This window comes from Narcine bancroftii, chromosome 6 (assembly GCF_036971445.1).
Source record: "Narcine bancroftii isolate sNarBan1 chromosome 6, sNarBan1.hap1, whole genome shotgun sequence".
Classification (NCBI taxonomy): domain Eukaryota; kingdom Metazoa; phylum Chordata; class Chondrichthyes; order Torpediniformes; family Narcinidae; genus Narcine; species Narcine bancroftii.
The window spans coordinates 99335945-99360853 of NC_091474.1; the positions used below are offsets into that span (position 1 = coordinate 99335945).

The 24909-nt window shown below is 43.3% G+C and overlaps 1 protein-coding gene across 1 annotated transcript in view; it reads left to right on the top strand.

Annotated features, from left to right (window-relative positions):
- psap (prosaposin) overlaps nt 1-22736 on the top strand; it is an 86407-nt gene extending 63671 nt beyond the window's left edge. Inside the window, exons 8-15 of the mRNA XM_069885878.1 lie at nt 587-673; nt 1471-1584; nt 3108-3203; nt 3384-3558; nt 10267-10436; nt 14763-14843; nt 17097-17204; nt 22196-22736. Of these exons, the coding sequence (XP_069741979.1) occupies nt 587-673; nt 1471-1584; nt 3108-3203; nt 3384-3558; nt 10267-10436; nt 14763-14843; nt 17097-17204; nt 22196-22231 (867 nt within the window). The 3' untranslated portion in view covers nt 22232-22736. The remainder of the gene's footprint in view (nt 1-586; nt 674-1470; nt 1585-3107; nt 3204-3383; nt 3559-10266; nt 10437-14762; nt 14844-17096; nt 17205-22195) is intronic.
- Nucleotides 22737-24909: the final 2173 nt, after the last annotated feature.

The window sequence follows — 24909 nt, forward strand, 5'->3', positions numbered from 1 at the left end:
CTTACACCCCTAACGTCGAAGTACTCGAGATGGCAGAGGTCGACAGCATCGAGTCCACGCTTATGAAGATCCAGCTGCGCTGGATGGGTCACGTCTCCAGAATGGAGGACCATCGCCTTCCCAAGATCGTATTATATGGCGAGCTCTCCACTGGCCACCGTGACAGAGGTGCACCAAAGAAAAGGTACAAGGACTGCCTAAAGAAATCTCTTGGTGCCTGCCACATTGACCACCGCCAGTGGGCTGATAACCCCTCAAACCGTGCATCTTGGCGCCTCACAGTTTGGCGGGCAGCAACCTCCTTTGAAGAAGACCGCAGAGCCCACCTCACTGACAAAAGGCAAAGGAGGAAAAACCCAACACCCAACCCCAACCAACCAATTTTCCCTTGCAACCGCTGCAATCGTGTCTGCCTGTCCCGCATCGGACTTGTCAGCCACAAACGAGCCTGCAGCTGACGTGGACTTTTTATCCCCTCCATAAATCTTCGTCCGCGAAGCCAAGCCAAAGAAAAAAGATTTAAATCTACATTTGCTGTTTTAAAAATAATTTTTAAAGAGTTGTATTTTGTGCTTTCCTTTTTCAGAGTGCAGAAGATATTTGTACTATGAATGGATTCTGCGAGAAACCAGCCACTGTACCTCTGCAGCCCCTCCAGAAGCCTATTATGCAGGTGAAGTGTCTTTCATTTGGTCAGGAGTCAACGAATTCTCCATGGATAATTTCTCCCAATAATCTGAATCGGAGATAGAGGGACAAAGTTGGGCTCAAAAGCAAGGAGGTCATAATCTAATGAATCAGTACTTTGGGATTAACTCTGGATACAACATTTTAGTAAGGGTGCAAGGCCAAAGAAAAGGTGAAATGGGCTTGGTCAGTGCCTGCTTGTGTGCTCCATTCTGTTTCATTCCCAAACTCTTGGCACATCCTTTACTCCTAACTTTTTCAGGAAGCTAAAAATGGTTGGCAATCCCTGGATTGAGACCAGACCAACAAGCTATTGAGGGTAAGAAAAGGAAGAGTGGGAGGAGGGGTTCAGGTTTGTGGATCATTGGGACCCCTTCTGGGCAAGGTATGACCGGTACAAAAGGGACGGGTTGTACCTGAACTCAGGGGACCAATAATCGGTGGGCAGGTTTCCTGGAGTTAAACTAGGTTTAAGAAGGATGGGAACCAAACCGTTTGGCTAGATAATGAAGCATTTGGTGGAAAGGTAAATGCAATGTGCAGTGAGACTTTAAGGTAAGGAAAGACAGGCAGTGAAATCAGTTGAAATCAGTTGGATGAGTCAAAATGTGTTTACTTCAATATGAGAAGTATTAAGAATAAGGTGATGAATTTCAATCATGGATCAGTACGATCTTGTGGCCATGACAGACATGGCTGGGTGGATAACACAGTTAGTGTTGCTGATGGGGAGGGCAGCTACAGAAGTTCCTAGCCTCTAAATCCATACCACTTTGCTCTCAGGGGAGTCACCCAGATCTTCCCTGCTGGACCTTTGGTACTACGATGTCCTCCTCATCCCGAAGATCTGCTGTACATCTAGCTGCAGGAGTTGTAGCTGCACACACTTTCCACAAGGTTATGGGCACAAATCCTATCTGTTTTCTATGATCTGCGATCATTTTTAATCTTTACAGTGGGCCAGATGTAGATGACTTGCTAAACACAAGACTGCATTCTCCCGTTGTCATTATCTTCCTGTGAAATCCAACTGGCAGCTAAATAATTCAAGATTCTTTTATTGTCATGTAATAACATGTGCCTTCCTTTCATCTACCATAAAAGAGAAAGAGAAGCAAAAGAGAGTCCCTTCAGTGTCTGAGTGTCAATGGATTTGCCTCTCGTGCTGCCACAGCCTCTGCAGGCGCACAGACCTCTTCTATCTATTGGCAATCTGAGCTCCAGATCCAAACCTCCAATATGATCAGGAGGCCTTCAGCAGCCCTCAGCACCCTCTCATATCCCAGCTATGATATTGCTTCTCACAAACAAAAATTTACAACTTTTTAATGATGCTTGAAAATCCTATTTACTAGTTATAATTGTTCTATTTCTCTTGGAGCTGAGTTTAACGAACTGATGGTTAAAAGTAGCTGCCAATTGGAGCCATGGGATGATTCGCCATTCTGGCGGAAACATTCATAATCCACCACTCATTCAGAGCAGAGAAGGCCATTTGGCCCATCCAATCCATGCTTATGCTTGCCCATCAATTCTGCCAATCTTGCAAATCTATACTAACCTCATTTGCCCACATTTTACTATGCCTTGTTTATTCAAGTCCCATTCACCTAGACTCAGTCCATAACCTTCTCCATCCTTCCTATCCAAATGTCTTATAAAAATCACAGTTGTAACTGCATCAACAGTTTCCTTTGATGGGCTTGTTCTAGATACGGGGAATTATCCCTCAAATCCTCTGTCCTCTCACCTTTAACTTGCGTATCTAGTTCTAGGATCATTCACCTAGGAGTAGAAATAGGCCATTCAGCCCATCAAGTCTGCCCACCATTTAATCATGAGTCATTTAATAATTTTCCCACTCAGCCCCATTGCCCAGCCTTCTCCTGATGACCATTGATGCCCTGGCTAATCAAGAACCTATCAATCTCTACCTTAAATGCACCTAATGATCTGGCCTCCACTCCTCCTGTGGCAACAAATTCAATAGATTTACCACCCATGTCCCTCATGATTTTTAAAAAATTTAATTTAAATTTAACAGGCAATTTTGGCCTAGATCCCATGCTGCCCAATTTGCACCCAATTAGCCTACACATACACTTTGAAGGGCGAGGAGACCATACAAACTCCTTAACAGACAGTATCTGGACTTAACCCAGTCCAGATCGCTGGGGCTGTAAAGGTTTTGCACTAACTGCTACCCCAACTGATGCCCCTCTCAATCTTTTTTGTAAACCTCATTGTACCCTCTCTCAGGCCCCCTACACTCCAGGGAATAAAGGCCCAGCCTATTCTGGTCCAGGCAATGCCATGGCGAATGTGCTCTGCACCCTCTCCAAACTGCACTTTATGAAATGCGCACAGTAACTTCAGTTGCCTTAAATTATTTTGTCCCTTTAAATATTGTCTGTTTTCAGGAGAATCCAGTGTCTGCAAAAGACTTTCAAGAATGTCTAATTTGTGAGTTTGTGATGAAAGAGATTGACACACTTCTGCAGCAGAATACAACTGAGGTGAGATCATAGAACTCCAGGTGCACTTTGGAAAATCAGACCAAATGGTTTGTCTTGCAGCTGTGTCCAACTTGATTTAGGATGAAGTATCAGGTTAGGAACAGTGATGCAAAGAGAAATCTCACCACGGACAAGACAACACATATTCTCCTTGACTTGTGGCTTGTTTCTCACTGACAGGAGGTGATCATTGATGCTCTGCTAAAAATATTGCCGGCCACTGTTAAAGAGGAGTGTGCAGACTTTCTGGACCAATATGGGAAAGTTCTGATTCAACTCCTTGTGCAGAAAGTGGATCCTGCTCGTGTGTGCACATTTCTTGGCGTGTGCAAGAAGCCAAAAGATCTAGTTGTGGGTATGTAGGATGTTTCCATTATTAGGGTTATGCAAGTGAGGTAAATTCCAGTACAGTACAACTCCAATTATCCAAAATGGTCGGGGCCATGTCTATTTCAGATAAATGGTATTTTCAGATAACTGGTCATTTTTAAAATCAGCCCATTTGCAGCAGCAGATCGCATGTGTTTAAACAACATCAAACAAGGGGAGGCATTTTAAGCATGAAATAATGTTTAATTCTCACCAAAAAACCAACCTGAACAAAATAAGATAAATCCGGATAACTGAGAATTTCTGATTATTTCGATATCCTCATTTATCGGAGGCAAAATTATGTTTTTACGAATCCAGAATAATATCAGATGTATTCTGATATTCCAAATGTATTCATGGCAAGCTGATAGTTTTCTGACAAGTTTTTGAACTTTGGCAGTAGTGGGAGGAACAGAATGGTCAGCATTTCAACCCCCAAGTCTAGAGATTAGAGGGGGAATTTTGGAATTAAGCTAAATACGCAATGCTGCAGAGAGGAAGGCATCTGCAAGGGTCATCTACTGCACCTTCTCCATAACAATTACAGCACGGAAACAGGCCATTAGGCCCTTCTAGTCCGCACCGAACCAAACACCTCTTTCTAGTCCCACCTCCCTGCACAATGCCCATAACCCTCCATCTTTTTCTCATCCTTTTCTTAAATAATACAATTGACTCCGCCGCCACTATTTCTCCCGGAAGATCATTCCACACGGCTACCACTCTCTGAGTAAAGAAGTTCCCCCTCATGTTACCTCTAAACCTCTGCCCCTTAATTCTTAACTCATGTCCTCTTGTTTTAATCTTTCCTCCTCTTAACGGAAATAGTCTATCCACATCCACTCTGTCTATCCCTTTCATAATCTTAAATACTTCTATCAAATCCCCTCTCAACCTTCTACGCTCAAAAGAATAAAGACCTAATCTGTCCAATCTCTCCCTATACTCTAGATGCTTAAACCATTCTGGTAAACCTTCTCTGCACTCTCTCCACTCTGTTTATATCCTTCCTATAATTAGGCGACCAGAACTGCACACAGAACTCCAAATTAGGCCGCACCAACGTCTTATACAATCTCAACATCAACTCCCAACTCCTATATTCCATGCAATGATTGATAAAGGCCAGCATACTAAAAGCCTTCTTCACCACCCTATTCACGTGAGTTTCTACCTTCAGGGAACGATGTACCGTCACTCCTAAATTTTTCTGCTCTTCAGTATTCCTCAATGCTCTCCCATTTACCACGTATGTCCTATTCTGATTCTTCTTACCAAAATGAAGCACCTCACACTTATCAGCATTAAATTCCATCTGCCATTTTTCAGCCCACTTTTCTAAGCAGCCCAAATCCCTCTGCAATCCTTGAAAACCTTCTTCATTATCCACTATTCCACCTATCTTAGTATCGTCTGCATATTTACTAATCCAATTTACCACCCCATCATCTAGATCATTAATGTATATAACGAACAACAATGGGCCCAATACAGATCCTTGAGGCACACCACTGGTCACCGGCCTCCAACCTGACAGACAATTATCCACTACCACTCTCTGGCCTCTCCCTTTCAGCCAATGTTCAATCCATTTGACTATCTTAAAATTTATACCTAAAGACTGCACCTTCCTAACTGACCTTCCATGTGGTACCTTATCGAAGGCCTTACTGAAGTCCATATAGACAACATCCACTGCGCTACCCTCATCCACATTCCTAGTCACCTCTTCAAAAAATTCAATCAGATTGGTCAAACATGACCTTCCTCCCACAAATCCATGTTGAGTGCTCCTGATCAGACCCTGTCTATCCAGATGTTTATAAGTACTATCTCTAAGAATTTTCTCCATTAATTTACCTACCACAGACGTCAAACTTACAGGCCGATAGTTGCCAGGCTTCCTCCTTGAACCCTTTTTAAATAACGGAACCACACGCGCAATGCGCCAATCCTCCGGCACTATCCCCATATCTAATGACATTTGGAAAATTACCGCCAGAGCCTCTGCTATTTCCTCCTTCACTTCTCTCAATGTCCTGGGGAAGATCTCGTCTGGTCCCGGAGACTTATCCACCTTTATATTCTTCAAAAGCCTTAAAACTACACCTTTTGTAATCTCTATATTCCCCATATTTACCCAATTTGCTTTTTTTATCTCACATCTCCCAATATCCTTCTCCTTAGTGAATACCGAAGAAAAGAAACTGTTCAATATCTCCCCCATTTCTCTAGGCTCCACACACAGTTTTCCGCTCTGATTTTCTAAGGGACCAATTTTGTCTCGAGCTTTCCTCTTACCATTAACATATTTGTAGAACTCTTTTGGATTAGTTTTCACCCTGCTTGCCATAGTTTTCTCGTACCTTCTTTTAGCTTTCCTAATTCCTCTCTTAAGATTCCTCTTACATTCAATGTATCTTTCAAACATCTCCTTAACTCCATGCTTCTTATATCTAATGTACGCCTCCCTTTTTCTTCGAACCAAGTTTCCAATATTCCTTGAAAACCACGGCTCTCTCAAACCTTTTGCCCCTCCTTTTAACCTAACAGGAACATAAAGCTTTTGCACTCTCAAAATCTGATCTTTAAAAGACTTTCATCTCTCTACTACATCCTGCCCATAAAACAAATTGTCCCAATGCACACCCTGCAAGTCCTTTCGCATCTCCTCAAATCTAGCTTTTCCCCAATCAAAAACCTCAATCCTTGGCCCTGATTTCTCTCTTTCCATAATGACATTGAAGCTGATGGCATTATGATCACTGGACCCGAAGTGCTCGCCAACACTAACCTCCGTCACTTGACCCATCGCATTTGCCAACAGTAGATCTAACACTGCTCCTTCTCTGGTCGGCACCTCTACATATTGTTGTAAAAAACTATCTTGCACACATTTCACAAACTCTAACCCATCCAGTCCTTTCACAGAATGTGTTTCCCAATCTATATGTGGAAAAGTAAAATCTCCCATAATTACAACCCTGTGCTTATCATAAATATCTACTAGCTCCCTACAGATTTGCTCCTCTAGGTCTCGGTCCCCTCGGGTGGTCTATAATACACCCCTACAAGTGTAACCTCTCCTTTCCTACTTCTCAGTTCCACCCAAATAGGCTCCGTGGATGTGCCCTCTAATCTATCCTTCCTAGGCACCGCTGTAATATTTTCCCTGACAAGCAATGCAACCCCACCTCTGAGGAAACCCAGGGATATTCAGTTGCCAATCACATCCCTCCTGCAACCATGTCTCACTAATCGCTACCACATCATACTTCCAAGTATCAATCCACACCTTCAGCTCAGCCACATTTTTTACAATACTCCTGGCATTAAAATATATGAATTTCAGAGATTTCCCAATTTTTAATCCCTGTTTTCCCTCATCTTTAATAACAACATTATTTACTTTTCCTGCCAATTGCCCTTCATCTTCTTCCAGAGCATTTCCCTTCTCTATCACCTGCCCATCCATATTCAAATACTTACTACAAACTTTCTTTGTTTGCATTCTAACCTTCTCCTTACTGCTCTGTACTATTTTGTTCCCTCCCCCCAACCATTCTAGTTTAAAGGATCCTGAGTAGCCCTAGCAAATACCTCTGCCAGGATTCTGGTCCCCCTGGGATTTAAGTGTAACCCGTCCTTACTGTACGGGTCACATCTCCCCCAAAAAAGGTCCCAGTTATCCAGAAACTTAAAACCCTGCCCCTTACTCCACCCCTTCAGCCACGTGTTAATCCTCCACCTCATTCTATTTCTATTCACACTGTCACGTGGCACAGGGAGTAATCCAGAGATTACCCCCTTTGCAGTCCTTCTTTTTAACTCCCTACCTAACTGCCTGTACTCACTTTTTAGGACCTCTTCTCTAATCTCCCTAAGTCATTGGTACTTACATGTACCACGACCTCTGGCTCCTGTCCCTCCCACTTTAGGATATCTGGGACACAAGCAGCAACATCCCGGACCCTGGCACCAGGTCGGTGCTTCTTGACATCGGAGAAGCTGAGCCACCCTCTTTAATTCTCCATCCCACTCCCTTGCTGACATGTCTGTCCATGGTCTCATGCACTGCCAGACTAAGACCACTTGCAAATTGAAGAAATAACATCTCAGCTTCCATCTAGGCCCCTCCAACTGGTGTCTGTTCAACACCCACTCCCTTTCCCTTGTCGCCCTTCCCCAGCTCTCTCTTTCTCATCCCTTTCACAGAGCCAAAATCAATTCTCACCTCTCTTATCAGATCCATTTCACACCTTTTATTGGTCTAGACTCCTTCCCGGCCAGTCTTCAGTTTTTGTTCTGATGCCTTTCTGTAATTTGCTTCTGCAGTGAAGAAGGCCTCAGGTCCTAAACATTGGTAACATATCTTTACCTCCTATGGACGCTTCGAGGCCTGCTGAGTTCCTCCTGCATTTCTGTTTGTTTTTCTACACGGCTGCAGGAATTGGGCATCATCAGTGGGAGAAAAAGAATGGTCAACATTTGGATTTAAAGGATGTATTGAGACTGGAGAAATGAAGGAGAAGCCAGTGTAAAGAGGACGGTGTGTGAGCGCAGTGGTGGGGGGAGGGGGGGTGATAGTGAGATGGAGACTGCCAGAATGAAGAGAAGAGGAATGTTTATCTGACGTTGGGATGCCTTGAAGAGACTTCCCAGTGGTAATAAACTGGATGTACTGTCTGTGCTCCTACATGGGCTTCCTCCTCTAATCTCTAGATTTGGGGTTTGAAATGCTGACCATTCTGTTCCTCCCACTACTTCCAAAGTTCAAAAACTTGTCAGAAAACTATCAGCTTGCCATGAAATCTCCCTGATTTGTTAGTATCCTTCAGGACAGCAATTCTGCCATCCTCTGCTGTTGGGCCAATCTTTTTGAACCCGATAAACTGTGATGATACTTTCCAGGTAACTATGTGCCTGTATTCTGATTCCTCTGCTCTACTATGTTCCCCAGATTCCTATCATTCGCTGTGCAGGCCTTACCCATGTAAGACCTCCCAAAATGTAACATGTCATATTTCTCTCTCTTAAATTCCATTGTAAACTGCACGTCCTTCTGCAATATTTGGCAAATGTCTTCCCTTTCCTTTTCAATATTTTTATTGGCTTTATCAAATAAATGTTCCATAACAATAGAATAAAATATTAACATATCTCGTCCAGCAATACAAATAGTACAGAGACCTATGTTACATTAAAAAGGATTAAAAAGAAAAACACTAAACATCTAATTCAATCCTCTCCCTTCGGAGGCGACTGACTAATATTTAGAATTAGGATATAATAAATTGCTGATGCTTGAGTTTAATCAGGATTTACCACAAAAAAAAACAATTGTTTCTCAATAGATGATGTTCATGATCTCTCTTGATATTTTTTGTTACTTAAATGAAGAAGTGGAGGGGTAGATCAGAATGTTTGCAGATTATCAATTTTTTTTTAAATATGGAGCTTACAACACAACATGTTGGTTTGAAAATTTGAAGGACTCTCTTGACAGCCCATCCTGTTGTTAATGCCCAGTTCCATTATTATTTGTATTGAGAGTTGATATTTTTTGACCTTCTCCCAACCCTTTCTTTTATTTTTCTTTCTTTGATGTATTATAGGGGTTGGTGGGAGGAGGGTTGGAGGGGGGTGGGGTTTATATATTTATAAATATATTTATTTTTTATTTGTGTGTGTATGTGTAAAAAATATATATATATACATATACACACACAGATACTGTGTAATTATTTTTCTCTTGTAGCTTTATTGAATATGCATACATGGATGTGGTTTTAAATTTCTTAAATAAAATATTTTTTTTAAAGTATGTTTGCAGATGATACAAAGGTTGGTGTTGTGGATATTATAGAAAGTAGCCGTAATTACAACAGGATGAAGAGAAGATTCATAATCGAGTAGAGAAATGGCAGACGGAGTTCAATCAAGTGTGAAATGATGCACTTTGGAAGGTCAAACTTGAAGGCAGAGTACGATTAATTGCAAGATTCTTAGCAGGGGTCCAGGTCCATAAAACCTCAATGTTGCCACACAAAAAGGCATATGGTGTGTTTCCCTTCATTCATCTGTCAGTTGAGTTCAAGATCCATGAGGTAAAACTGGTGAGAGCCCACTTGGAGTATCAGTTCTGGTCAGCTTATTACAGGAAAGACCAAGAGAAAGTGCAGAGGAGATTGGCCAGGGTGTGGCCTAGATTGGAGAACCTATCTAATGAAGAAAGATTGATTCTTTGGAGTGACAAAGGCTGAGGGGTAACTTGGTAGAGATTGAAAGGCAGAGATAGAGTGAGAAGACAGCACCTTCGTCGTGGGGAGACCGTAGCAAATTCTGGACAACATGATCATAAGGGAGACGCACGCACGCACAAACTCCCCTCCCCTGGAATGCATTGCTGGGGCTGATGGTGGAGGCTGGTACAATAGTGATATTCGGAAGACTTGGGAACATGGAGGCAAGAGAAGTAGTGTTGTGTGTGTGAGGGAAGGAAGAGTTGCATCTTTGTGCAGTAGGTTTTCATAGGTCTGTAATGTTTCATTTTACACGTTACCCTGAAACTGCAGTATTGTTCCTCTTGTGTTCTGATTGTGTGACAACTCTTTTAATAGCTCCTCACCTTTATGATGGCACCATCTCCAGTAAATGTTAACCTTTTTATGCTGCTGCATAATTCTTCCAGATCCCATAAAAACCAAGCCAAGTCAGCTGGAAGTGCAAGTCTTCTGTGAGGTCTGCAAGGAAATGGTAGAATATTTAGATAATTTACTGGAAGAGAACAGAACTGAGGAAATGATCATGGTTGCCCTGAAGAAAGTCTGTTCCTTGATGCCAAAATCAGTGCTCGATGAGGTAAGAACATCAGGACCACAGGGAGGGTGCAGCAATGGCCTCCTTCTCTACCCGTGGGTGATAAGCGGATATGTTATTCAGGGAGTGATTGTGTGGATGAGTCAGTGGTGTCCCTTGTGACACTGCAGGTGGTGTGACACTCCGATCTCTCATAGCAACAGATGACCGCTTTTTTTTTTAAACGGGCTCTTGGAGGGAATGGGCCAGTCAGCAGTTCAAATGCAGCCCTCCGGTCCATGAGCCCCTGCTGCCGAAAAACACCCATATTACCAATTAACCTACGAACCCTACACGTCTTTGGAGCGTGGGAGGATTCACAAGTGAAGTGTTGCTTGGAAAGTCTGGGCTCTGAATGTTGGTAAGAGAGGAGGTGTAGGTACGTGTACCATTTCTTGCAGTCTCAGGGAGGGGTAGTCTGTTGGGGGGGGTTTAGTGGGAAGTGATGAGTGGAACAAGGGAGTCCCAGAGGGTGTGGTCTCTGGCATTGATGTGGTAAACAATCTCTGCAGTGTGCTCCCTTTCTCCAGCTCCCTGATTAATAATCTATACCCCCACCCCCACCTTTCCCTTCCTATCCCTTTTGAAACATCGTCTAAACCTTGGTAACTGCATCAGCCAAGTCTCGATAACAGCCGCATAAATTTATTATCAGTCATCTCCTCAAAAAACTTGCTGGAAACCATGCTGAATCTCCATAATAAGCCCACACTTCTCCACATGTGATGAAATGTTAATCCTAATCATTTCCAGTAAACAGATAAAAGGCTCACTGGCTGGATTCACCCCATTGACCTTCTCAAGGCGAGAATAGCAAGTTTTCTGGGATCTTGCCTGTGGCTAGAGAGGATTAGAGGATTCAAAGATTGTCAAAGTTGCCTCTCTCAATAACCTGGGATGGATCCTATCAGGACCTGGAAGATCCGCCTTAACATTCCTTGAGGAACTAAACGCCACCTCCTTCCTGACATCAATAATTCCAGGAGTTAAACCATGCTGAATCTCCATAATAAGCCCACACTTTTCCACATGTGATGAAATGTTAATCCTAATCATCTCCAGTGAACAGATAAAAGGTTCACTGGCTGGATTCATCCCATTGACCTTCTCAAGGCGAGAATAACAAGTTTTCTGGGATCTTGCCTGTGGCTAGAGAGGATTCAAAGATTGTCAAAGTTGCCTCTCTCAATAACCTGGGATAGATCCCATCAGGACCTGGAACATCCGCCTTAACATTCCTTGAGGAACTAAATGCCACCTCCTTCCTGACATCAATATTTCCAGGAGTATCTGCATCCGCCCCCCCCCCCCCCTCCCCATCACCCCGCCATCCTGTCCTTGCTGGATGTCAATGAAAAGCTCCCATTTAGTAGCTCACCTCCTTCCTCTGACTCAAGGTATAAATTATTTCCTTTATCCTTGAGTGATCTCTCTCTCTAGCTATCTTCTAATTTGAAGTTAAACAGGAAAGTCTGCAGACTTGTAGTGCACCACCCAAGGGCTGGAGAAACTCTGTGGGTCACACAGCATCAAAAGGTCAGTTGTTCATACAATTTACGGTATCCTTGGTTTGGTAGTGCATTAGGGAAAACGTGGCTTTCCCTGTACTGCCATCAACTCAGCTCTTACCTGCATCTCATCGATTTCCCACACATCTGCCTGGCCCCCTCCACCCGGAGACACGGAAGAAGGACAGGACTTCCATCATCCTCACCTACCACCTCACCACCCTTCGCATTCTAACAACTAGAGTGTGATTCCACCACCCAGACACAGGGACTGCTCTTTCCTAGATTCCTCATCCACATCCCTTCCCACTAACTGCCCCCTTGGTACCTACCCCTGTGACCACAAGTGATGCCTCTTATGCCCACACCTCCTCCCTCACAGCATTCAGGGACTCGTACAGTCCTTGTAAGTGAAGCAACACTCTGGACGCAGATTGATTGACTGCCTCGTTGAGCACCTTTGCTCTATTCTCTGCAATAACAGGGACTTTCCAGTGGCAACCCATTTCAATTCCACACACCATGCCCATACTAATGCATCTATCCACAACCTCATGCACTGTCAAACCTGCAAATTGGAGGAACAACACCTAATGTCTGTATGGGCACTCTCTAACCAGACAGCATTATCATTGACTCTCCAGTTTCTGTTAAACCCTTCCTCTGAGTCTCTTTCTCTATCCCTCTTTCTCCTTTATTCTAGCTCCCCACCCCTTTCTCTGCCCTCTCCATTCACAGTTACCCCCTCCTCTATCACTTCTCAGTTTTTTTTTCCCACCTCTATCCACCGATGACCTTTGTGAGCCTGTGCTCATCACCCTACCCTTTTCCTTCTCCCTCTCCCCTCCTTTTTATTCAGGCGCTTGCCTGCCTTGTGCTTGTACCTTAACGAAGGGCTCAGGCCGAAACTTTGGTTACCATATGCTTCCTGTACATGCTGTGTGACCTGCTGAGTTTCTTTTGTGCATTGCTCTTGTTTTTAATGGCTTGGGTTTCTTCTTAATCCTACTTGCCAGGGGCATCTCATGAACCCTTTTAGCTCTCCTGGTTCCCTATTTAGTATTTAGGCTCTTTCCTGTTCCCTTGTATTCCTTGTGAGTCCCATCTAATCTCAGCTTCCTTAAAGCTTGTATTTGCTTTCATTTCCTTTGACCAGGTTTACAACGTCTTGGATCCTTGCTGTCTTTCTTTCTTCCTCACAGGAATATGGCCAACTTGATTTCTGACCAGCTGGCCTTTAAGTGACTCCCACGTGTCCAACGTACAGTTCCCTGATGACAGCTGCTCTTGGTCGACTGTCCCCAGCTCCTGTCCAATATTATACTTGGCATTCCCTCACCACAGCACTGTCCCCTGAGACCCAGTCTTGTCCAAAAGAAATTAAAAATTCAAGGATTTGTGATCACGATTCCCAAAATCACCTGGCAAGGCTCATTTTCCAAACCTAGGTCCCGATGGGCATCTTTCCTGGCTGGATTATCTATAAGCTGTGTTAAGAACCCCCCCCTTAGATGCACCCAACAAATTCTCCACCATCTATATCCCTTACACTCAGGAAGTCCCATCTATAATGGGGAAGTTGAAACCACCCATTACAACCCTGTTCCTTCACATCTTTCCATAATCTGCCTACTTCTCTGATTTCCCCACCTGTTAGCTATTGGGAGCCAGATAGTATAACTCTTCATAGCAGCCATATTGTCTCAGTGGGCAAGTCCTCAAACTGCATCTGTGACATCCTCCCTGATCTGTCTTGTAAATCAATAAAAACAGAGGAGCTCAACAGGTCTCACAGCATTCTGAGAAGATAAAGTTATATTACTGATGTTTCAGGCCTGAGCCCTTCCTCAAGGGCTCCAGGTACCTTGAGGCTCAAAACGTTAGATGTTTTACTCCAGTAGTGTACTCCCCCAACTCATTTCTATCTCTCACACCTGCAAAAGCCAAACTCTAGTCCTGCCCTTGTGATGACTACGACATAGTTCCGTGCACTCGTGCAGGTCCATGTTCATTTGCCTGTGAATAATATCCTGGCATCAGCTTCATTGTGTTCATTAACTGGGCTCTGCCTGTCTGACTTCTATTAGACTACTGGGCTCAACCTCAACCTACCCCTTTACCCATTTTTCACTGTATTCCACTGCTCCAGTTCCCACCACCTGCTGTTTTCATTTAAAACCTTCTGAGTGGCACGAGCAAATCATTTGGAAAGGATATTGATGCCCCTGCAGTTTTGATGCTACCCCTCCCTCTTGTACAAGTCCCACCTGCCCAGAAAGAGAGCCCAATATGACATCCTCCGGTTACAACTCTAGAACTTGTGTTTCTTTGTAACTTTCTGTCTAACCTCCAAAATTCCCATTTGTCGGACATCATCTTCCTGCCTTGATAGCAATATGGACTGCAACCTCTTCATATTCACCCTCCCACTTCGAAGCACAAGGGAAGTAACACACCAGTCTGGAGTCTCACTTGCAGCCAGATGTGTCACTGAATGTGGAATCCCATCATTAGTCCTTGATGTACTCAGCTGTACAATACAGGCAGTTACAATGCCAACAATGCTGCTATTCAATACCCCCCCCCCCCCCCCATCGCCAACAGTATCCAAATGAGTAAACTTGTTAGAGAAGGGGCTAGCAACAGGAGGGAACTCCTGCACCACCTCATCTAGTCAGCTGAACCTTTAGTGTAATCACCTCCCTGAAACTCTTGTCTGTGACGCTCTGCTTCCATCTGCTGGGAATGAATTTGGATCTGTAACCTCAGGGTACACTGCAAGTCTAAATGTTCACCAACTATAGTAAATTCTCTATTGCAGTGTAACGATCTGATAAATCAGTATGGATCATTGTTGCTTCAGCTTCTGTTGCAGAGTTTGGATCCTGCCGTTGTTTGCAGAGTGAGTATGATTTGCTTTTCTCCAGGAATTACAATTCCATTATTTGTCTGTGAATTGAACAGTGTCTTGTGTTTGGACGTCCATCACTTTAGTCACATAAATTGAGCTCACATCAGCTGTGTCACCTGGTCCCTGTCATACTTCAAGGCTTGTTTTAACCCAACCCTTCAGAAACCCCTGGTATCCAGCATCTGTGGGGATTGGTAGATCCTGGATAAGTATGTTTTCCAGTTGTTTGAGACTTACTCTTCTGTGGCCTCCTTTACACTGGAGAGACTGGGCACAGACTCTCGACCAGTTGAGCTCCGTCCAGGTGCTTTGTTGAGCACCTCAGCTCTGTCTGTCGCAATAAAGTGAATCTCCCAGTGGCCACCCATTTCCTTTCTCCATCCCATTTGACATGTCTGTTTATGGTTTCATGCACTGCCAGACTAGGACCACCCGCAACTTGGAGGAACAACACTGGTGACCCTCCAACCAGATGGCATTAATATTGACTTCTCTGGCTTTTGTTAAAACCCTCCCCACCCCCCCCCACCAATTATCCCCCAGCGCTGTGTCTCCCTTCTCCACCGTCTTTCGCACAGACATGAGAAATTCTTACATCTCCCCTACCACATCCAATGAACCCCTTTTGTGGTCTGGATTCCTCCCCCCAGCCGGCATCGACTGAATCCTGAAATTTCCTGCTTCTGGCTCATTCTGCTTTTTCCTTGAAGAGCTCCGACCCAAAACATCAGCAACATAACTTTGCTTTTTATGGACACTGAAAAGACCAGCTGAATTCCTCCAGTGTTTTTTCTATAATCACAACCTGTGGACTTTTGTGTTTGACTTTCTCTTACAATGCATTAACAATTTAAAAGACAAAAACTGATTGCAGGTGACGCCTGGTGTACAAGTGGTGGATTGGCGAACCATTTAAACGTCTATTTTTTACCTTTAATTTATCTTAATTTTTATTTATTTCCTTTTTTTTGCCGGTTGCTTAAATTCTGGATACCAGGGCTTTTACTGTAGTTTAAAGTCACAGAGTCACACAGCGTGGAAATAGGCTGCTCACCCAAACCTGCCCTGACCCCCTGCCCCCCCCAGTAGATCCATCTGCCTGCATTTATCCATGTATCAGTCCACTTTTTTTCTTAAATGTTGCAATTGCACCTGCCTCAACCACCAGCAGCCATGCACCCACTCCCCTCTATTTTTTCAAAAAGTTACCCCTCAGGTTCCTGTTAAATCTGTTCCCCCTCACCTTAAACCCATGCCCTCTGGTTACTGATTTCCCCTACTCTGGGCAAAGGATTCTCTGCATTCACTTTGTACACCTCTCTGAAATCGCCCGTCAGCTTCCTGCACTCCAAAGAATAAAGCCCCAGTCTGCTTAAGATCAGGCCCCAGATCCTGGCAACATCCTCATAAATGTGCAGTTTTCACCTGGATGGCATCTTTCCTGCAGCACATTTGATTAAAACGGAACACAATTATCCAAATGCAGCACAACCTCGATTCCAACCTCAAGAGCTGGTGTTGGACCAGAAACACGATTCAATGGAAGGAGCAATTTGTCAGAGAACGTGCTTTAGTCTTGACTCACTTCTGTTTTCATTTGAGATACATTTTTAAAATCATGCTTCAATCTGTCCACAATTTGCATTTTAATAGTCTGAATAGATGTAAAGGACAAGCACAGCTATATTCTACCTGACCATCACTCCCTGACTGATAGGATATCATAGGATATTAATCAGTATATTTCTGGAGTATTTCTTCCCTTTTGCATTCAGGTGCCTTTCATTTTTCTGTGATCTGTGGTGTGACATTGAAATCACGCTATGACTGACCAATGGATCGCAGAATAAAGCAGGCCCTTTGGCCCATCATAGTGTACATCTGCACTGATCCCATTTCCCTGTGTTAGGCCCATAACCTCGGGTCTTTCTCACCCAAGTATGGTAAAACCTCTGGTATCTGGAACCTACGGGGATTGTGGATGCAGGATATGTGAGTGTTCTAGTTTCCTGAATGTTTACCTGCTTTAAGAATAAATAATTGAAAAGACAAAAATTGGTGAAAAACGTAAAAGTAATTTGGAAAAAAAGTATTATCATCCTTAATCATGTAAAATTCATTTTAATCAAGTAAATCACCCAACAGTTAGATTAGGGAACTAAGCAAAACATTTTTTAATTGCTTTAAAAGCACTGCAATTTTAGAAACTCATTTGTCTTATTATTCTCTATATTTCATGAGCAGGAACTAGGTGTTTGCAGAGAAGGAAATAAACATCTCTTGGGGGCAGATAAATGTGTCTGGGGCCCGTCATACTGGTGCATGAACATGGAAACTGCAAACCTGTGCAACGTAAGTAGCAACACACCATCAAACAGAATTCCACCTACCTGGATGTGCTTTTGGGATAGTCGAACTCAAGTTCTAAAGTTCAGCAGCATGCAAACAAGACCTTTGGCCCATCTTGTCCAAACAGATTGAGCTGCCCCCATTTGCTTGCATTTGGCCCAGAAACCTATCCCATCTATGTACAGTAGAACTCCTAAACTGCTTGTGGATTGGGTCGATCCCTTGGTTAGCACTTATAAAATTCAAATTTAAGGTGGAATAAAGTGATGAACAGGTAAGTTTTGATAGTTGGTTCATTAACAGATACAGCATGCTTCGTTGATCAAAACAAGCAATTTAAAGAAAAATAAAGTCAACACTTGTCAAAAATGTGAACATAGAATATTTCACTGCAAAAAAAGCATATAATGTGCTTAAAATTATCTTTAAAAATGAACTGGAAAAGAAAAATACAGTATACAAATGAATTTCTTAGTGATGATTACCCATGGTCATGGTCATGTGGGCACTGTGCATCTGTGGTGCTTTCTCACACACCCACACTAAAGTTAAAAAGCTTGAGAGAGTTTGAGAAGTCCTCATTCTCGGGTGGGCTGAAATTCTGGCATCTGAATTTTTGGGACTTCTACTGTTCCACTTCAAATTTTTATTGACCATAATAATTGTACCTGCTCCTATCATCCTCTGTCAGCTCATTCCATTCACTCACCACCCCTGTGAAGAAACTGCCCCTCGTAAATCCTTCCTCTCTCTCACAGCTCCAATTATGCCCCCAAATTTTAGATTCACCTGCTGTCAGGCTTTACAGAAATTCTCCCTTAAATGTTTACACAACTTAATTAGGTGGGGGGGGTGGGTGCAAATCGGTTCCCAGGAATGGAACATTCATGAAATTCACACGACCACCTGTGTTACATTTGGTTCATCATCTCTCTCATTAGTGCACTTTTCCGCCTGCTGGGGAAAGGGGGCTCTGAAGAGGATCTTTTCCCCCAGAGAGTGGACAGAACCTGAGATACCCTGCCTGAAGGTACATGCAGAGAGCCACACTGAGGCTTGCAGACTCTAGTCTCTCTTCAGCCGGACATTGAGAGGCTGAGACTGGAGGGAAGCCTCTCAAGCAAAGAAGGGGGAGTAATTGCAAGGGACCACAGCAATAGCAACCGTGCTACATAACAAATTAGGGAATGAATGTAGCGTGGATTGGTATATGTAAATCTATGCCAAAAGACTGGTTTTCCTTTCTATGTAGTTTGATTTTGGGGAGAAAACAAACACGGCCTGAGAGGCTGGTTAAGGTCCGGGTCATTCACAGCTTTTGAGAAGCATCCAGGTCTATGGACCAAGCCCACGAGACCAACTCGGGAGGCTATTCATTGGTCGGTGTGGACATGTTGGTCTGAATGGCCTGTTTCCAAACTATACTGTTTAATCATTTCTTTAAATCTACTTCAAGCAGCTGGTATCAGCAATGTCTTTGGTGCCCTGATGTATACCTCTATCAAATCTCCCATCATTCCTCTACACTCCAGGGAATAAAATCTTAACCTGTTTAATCTTTCTCTGTTGCTCAGTTCCTGAAGTCTCAGCAGCATCCTAGTAAATCTTCTATTTTGATATCTTTCTTGCAGTCAGATAACCAAACTGCACAACAATACGCCAAATACTTCGTCACCAGCATCTTGTACAACATTACCACAACATCCCAATTCATCAACTTTCCTGGTAACCTCCTCTGAAAACTCTTAAGATCAGTTAAACACAATCTACCATGCACAAAGCCATATTGACTATTCATAAGCAGTCCCTGGCTACCCAAATACTTGAGCATCCAAACTCTTAGATCACCTTCTAATCACTATTAATCACTACTGAAATCAGGCTCCTGGCCTATAATTTCCTGGGTTAGTTTAGGAGCCTTTTTTTAACAGTAAGACAATGTGAGCTCTAATTCCCCCCACCCAATCTTCCAGTGCCTCATCTGAAGCTAAGGACATTTTAGCCTCCCTCCAGATTAAGGTAATGCCTTCACAGGCCATGGGGATTTTATCCACCTTTATTTGCTTTAACACAGCAAGCACCTCCTCCTCTCTAATCTGAAGAGGTTCCATGTTTGCCTCACTTCCCTCGATGCAAAAATAAGATTCTCCCCATCTCTTGGTTCCATACAAAGCCGACTCTGATTTTCAAGGACACCAATTTTGTTCATTACTATCCTTTTGCTCTTAATATACCTATAGAAGCCCTTCAGATTTTCCTTCACCTCTGCCAAAGCAACCTCGTGTGTTTTAGCCTTCCTGATTTCCTTATTTTGCAGCATTTTTTATACTCCACAAGAACCTCATTTTCTCCATGTTGCCTATACCTGCTATACAACCTCTTCTTCTTAACCAGATCCCCATTATCCCTCAAACCAAGGTTCTTTATCCCTTCTAACCTTGCCTTTAATCCTTACAGGAACATACAAACTCTGTACTTTTAAAATGTCACCTTCCACTTACCGAACCCATCCCTAACAGAAAATAACCCAGCCTAATCCATGCTTTTCCTTAAAATTGGCTGTTCTCCAGTTTAGAATCTGAACTCAAGATCCAGACCTGTCCTCCATAATTGAAACAAATGGCATTATGATCACTGGACCCAAAGTGTTCCCACTACAGTACTCTGGTTACTGCAGTGGTTAACACAACGCTGTTACATCGCCAACAACCCAGGATCAAACCCATGCTGTTTGTGCATTCTCCCCGTGTCTGCATGGATTTCCTCTGGGTGCTCCGGTTTCCTCCCACCCTTCAAAACTTGGGGGATTGTAGGTTAATTGGCTGTAATTGAGTGTTCGAGTGCCAGAGAGGCCTGTTAGTATGCTGTATGTCTAAATTTAAAACCTAATTCTGGCACCTGTTCTGTCCCCAATAGGAGATTCAGTATTGCACTTTCTTTAGTTGGAACTTCGATAATTGATTTAGAAAACTTTCTTGAACACATTTGACAAACTCTTAGACAACCAGCTCTTTAACAGTGTGGGAGTCCCAGTCAATATGTGGAAAGTTAAAATCTCCTACTATCAGAGCCTTGTGTTTTCTGCAGCTGTCTGCTATCCCTACAGATATGCTCCTTCAAATCTTGCTGACCATTAGGTGGTCTAAAACACAACCCCATTAATCTGGTTATACCTTTCCCATTCCTCAGTTCCACCCATGTAGCCTCAGTAGACGAGCCCTCTATTCTGTTCTGTCTGAGTACACCTGTGATATTTGATGAGCACTCCTCCCCTTTATATCCTTCCTGCTCGAGTGCTTCTGAAACTGCGGAAGCCCGTAACATTCAGCTGCTCCTCCTGCAACCAAGCTTCACTAATGGCCACAATCTCCTAATTCCACCTGCCCATCCACGCTCTCAGCTCGTCTGCCTTTTCTGCAATACTTCTTGCATTGAAATAGAGGCAGCTTTGATTTCTGCCTCTACAGGCAGTCTTATCGTCTGTTTCCTCCTCCACTCCACCAACTTCTCTGGCACTCCACTTCCCATTCTTCTGCAATCTAGTTTAAACCCCCCCCCCAGAGCACCACGAGGAAACCCCTCAACCCCTCAAGGATATCTGTACCCTCCAATTCAGAAGTGAACTGTCCTGCTGGCCACTTGAGAATGCTATGAGCTCAATCTGACACATCCTGACACCTGGAAGACAATGTACCATCTGGGATTCTCAATCTCTTCCACGGATCTTCTTATCTGTTCCCCTCCTCCCTCCCTTCACCACAGGGCCAGACTCCATGCCGGAGGCCAGACTACTGTATCTTGTCCCTGGTAGGTCTACCCCCTCAACAGCATCCAAAATGTTATTATCTATTCCCTGGGTGACATTCAGATTCAGGAGAGACTCACCCAGATACTTTCTCCTACCTGCTGGGTGTGATTGTGTGCCTGTAACTCCTGTCTATCATCCCCTCAGCCTCCTGAATGATCTGAAGTTCATTCAACTCCAGTTCCCTAACTCGGTACGTCAGAAGCTGCAGCCGGATCCACTTCTCGCAGATGGAGTCATCAGGGATACCGTTGGCTTCCCTGACAACCCACATTCTGCAAGAGGAGCATTCGCCTGCCTTAACTGCCATTCATAAAAAAAGTTTTAATATCCTGTCCTTTCCCGGACCTATTTGCTGAATTGTTTTGTTCCATAAAAGGGATGCCCTTACCTCAACTCCTCCACAACTGCCTCAAATTCCCACTCTTACACTGGCCACTCCCACTTTGGGCAGCATGGTTAGTATTTCAGTTAACGCAACACTGTTAAGGCGCCAGCATCCTGGGTTCAAATCCCACGCTGTTTGTACGTTCCCCCTGTGTCTCTGCCTCCAGGTGCTCTGGTTTCCACCCACCCTCCAAAATGTATCGGGGTTTGTAAGTTAATGGGGTGCAATTGGGCAGCACAGGCTCGTGAGCTGAAAATGCCTGTTACTGTTCTGTATGTCTAAGTTTTAAATTTAAGCTCCCCTTTTTTGGCCAGTGGAGAAATGCTCCTCGTTCTAATACCCACTCGCAGTTCCCCAACAAGGAACTAACAAGTACCTTCCAACAAACACTAAGGCGGTACTGCTAGAATCTTCCACTAACAATCGCTGGAGGCGCTGAGTGGGTCAAAGAGCACTCAGGGTGGATAGGGTCCGTCAGTGTTTGGGATCTGGAGCCGTCATCAAATCTAAAGGAGCGGAAGGGCTCAAGCAGAAAGCGTTCGCTATGTATTTGTTACCTTTGCTATATAAAGGACACTCTTTGTCCTGCTGAGTTTCTCCAGCATTTTTGTGTTTTTAGTCCAAAATTCAATGTTCAGGCCTTGGTTAAACTCTTCGCTGCCCTCTAATGTTGACCTATTCAGCTGCTCAAAGCTCTGCCACAATCAGAGACTTGGTGGCTTCGTAATCTTCACAGCTGTACAGGCCGTCCTGTGAACTGTATTTAACCACTGATTTTGTTTCCTTTTCTCATTCTGACAGGCGGTCGAACATTGCAAAAGCCATATCTGGAAGTGAAAGGGACGGCCTCCTGGATACAGTTATGGTTCTAAGCAAATATGTTTGTTTTGCAATATATGATCCGGCTTGATGTTGAAATGTGTCCATTGTAACAATCTGCAGAGATCCTGTTTCCATGCACCTACTTGCCTATCGTGACAGATATACCCGTGAGGTATCCATTTATCTACCTGTTTGTGCTGACATATCCCTGTGAGGTCTGTCTTAACTTTGATCCTGAGTGATGATATATTACAGCAAAATGGAGGATCCAGGTTAGTCCTAATGGGAACATTGTAGCTGCAGCAAAGGTTGTCTTTCAGATGTGATAATTAATGTGTAAATTTTTGGTGTTCAGTTTACTAACAAAATAATAGCTGCGTTCTATTTCATTAATATACAAGTATCATTGTTCTGTATAACCGGAGATACTTACCGATCAGTTTCTGAATCATTAGTTTGTTGTAAAATATTTGGTTGCGACAAGACAAATTGGTTTGTCAATAAAGATCAGTTTCAAGTCTCCTCTTCATTTTCTGCTGGGAAGTTGGTTCAGTTCATACTGAACAGCCGACTCTTTGACTTGACATGTATGTTCCTTCCGTCGGTAATCAGTATGCATCAAATTGAGCTCTTTTCAGAAACTTCATTGGGAAACACAGGAAATGTCTGTTCAAGTGTGGGGGCTGCACTTTAATCTTGCACAGCCCACCTGAGCAATGTTCTTTGTTTCTTTACACTTTCTGTTCATTCTCTCTCCTGAAATAATGACATTTGGCATAATTTTTTTCGAGTGGCTTGTTGATGAGTCCAATAGGGGATCAGCTTCACTGGATTGGGGGATGCACCAAAGGTGATTAGAGAACTTATCAGGGGTGACCAAACTGCAGTTTCCCAGCCACATGCGGTTCTGACGTGAATCTGCAGCTCACAGGGATATATTGGCTTGCGATAGTGTGACTAGGAGCACGGTTTGTAAGTGTGCCCGCTCTCTCTCAGAGAGAAAACCTGTTTTACTCTGCTTGCAAAACCACATGACCCTCTTAGAACAGCAGGTTCCACTCCAGACATTCTGCGGCTCCGACAAGTTCTTTCATCTGTTGTCTCTTTGTAAACAACAATCCATTAGTGAAGTTCTTAGGCACTCTCCAAAGCTTTTGCAAAGCCTCTTGGTGCTGACATGTCCAGCATGAGCAGAGCTCTAGTATTTTAAGTAAGATCTATTTTAAAGTGATTGTATGTGACCTACACTAAAAAAAAACTGCTGTAATTTATCTCCCAAAAACATACCTATATACAATATAAACAACATAATCTGTCACACCACCCATGTTCAGGGGCAGGGGTGTCAAACTCAAATTCACAGAGGGCCAAAATTAAAAAACTTGGACTAAGTTGTGGGCCAAACTAAATATTTATTGAAAATTTTCAACAACATCTGCATGTTTTCTCTTCTTTCAACATATGTAATGTTAAACTTTTTCTTATTAAAATAAATGTTTAATAATAGTTTTGGTTAAACTTTCCAGAAGAAGCATTAACAAATGAGAAATAAAATATTCAATAAATAATATTTCTCTGTAGCCTTTAAGCTCCTTTTAAATGTATTTTTTTTCACAAGCCAACAAGTCAAAAAAATAACTTGCTTCAATGAAAATCCAATCTTTCAACTATGAACAGTCCAAATTAACCAAAGAAAATATTAATCCAAGTAGCTTGCTACACTGATTTATTCTGATGCACCTGGGTCTAAACCAGATACTTGGCATCTCTTTTTAGATGCAAGTTCATCAAACTCTGGGGTCAGAGTTTGCCTCCCACCTGTCTTGAAAGGTCTTGTTTTCTGTCTTTCGTTTGGCCATTTTTCGTAAGGGGTTTATTACATGTGAGTTTGGCGACAGGTTGCAGATGCTAACGAAAGTAAACAGAGGAGGTGGGGGCGATTAGCGGGCTAACGGGCCAGTGCCAACGCATTTGCAAAGTACTCTGGTATTTGTGCATGCACTATACTGGCGCAGCGGCCAGCTCTAATAGATATTTGATATGATCTTGCGGGCCAAATTTGGCCTGCGGGCCTGAGTTTGACGTGTGTTCTAGAGTAAAGGAATCATAGAGGGCAGTGATCACAATATGACTGAGTTCAATTTAACAAGGAGAAACTAAAAGTCAGATGTGTCACTATTTCCGTGGAGTGAAGGGACTTAGAGTGGCATGAGAAAGGAACTGGCCAAAGTAGATTGAAAGGGGACACTTGGGGACACTTACAAGTCCAGAGGACCCCAAAACCCAACAGCAATAGATATGAACCATGACAAAGGGTCACTTAAACAAAAGTAGCTTTGAGCATGAAATAGAATCAAACTTTAACTTATCTCTATTGACTTACCTAACCCCCCCCCCACTTCAAATTCTAAGTGCATATGTGTGTAATGAGTGTGCAAGTTCACCCAAGTTATTTGGTTCACAGTCGAATCTCACTGGTTGCAGGCAATTTTGTGCTGTGCGCAGAGGTTAATGTTAATAAAGTTCACCAGGCTTTGGTGCTTAACAAGTAAATGGTTACCACTCAGAAGGGTTCTTGTTGGTTTTCAGAGAGAGTTTTTCTTGTTCCAGGACATCCACAACTGATTCCTTTATAATCCGCCACTCCGGTGTCTCCAGATGATAACTTTGTTCTTTCAGGTCACCACAGAGTT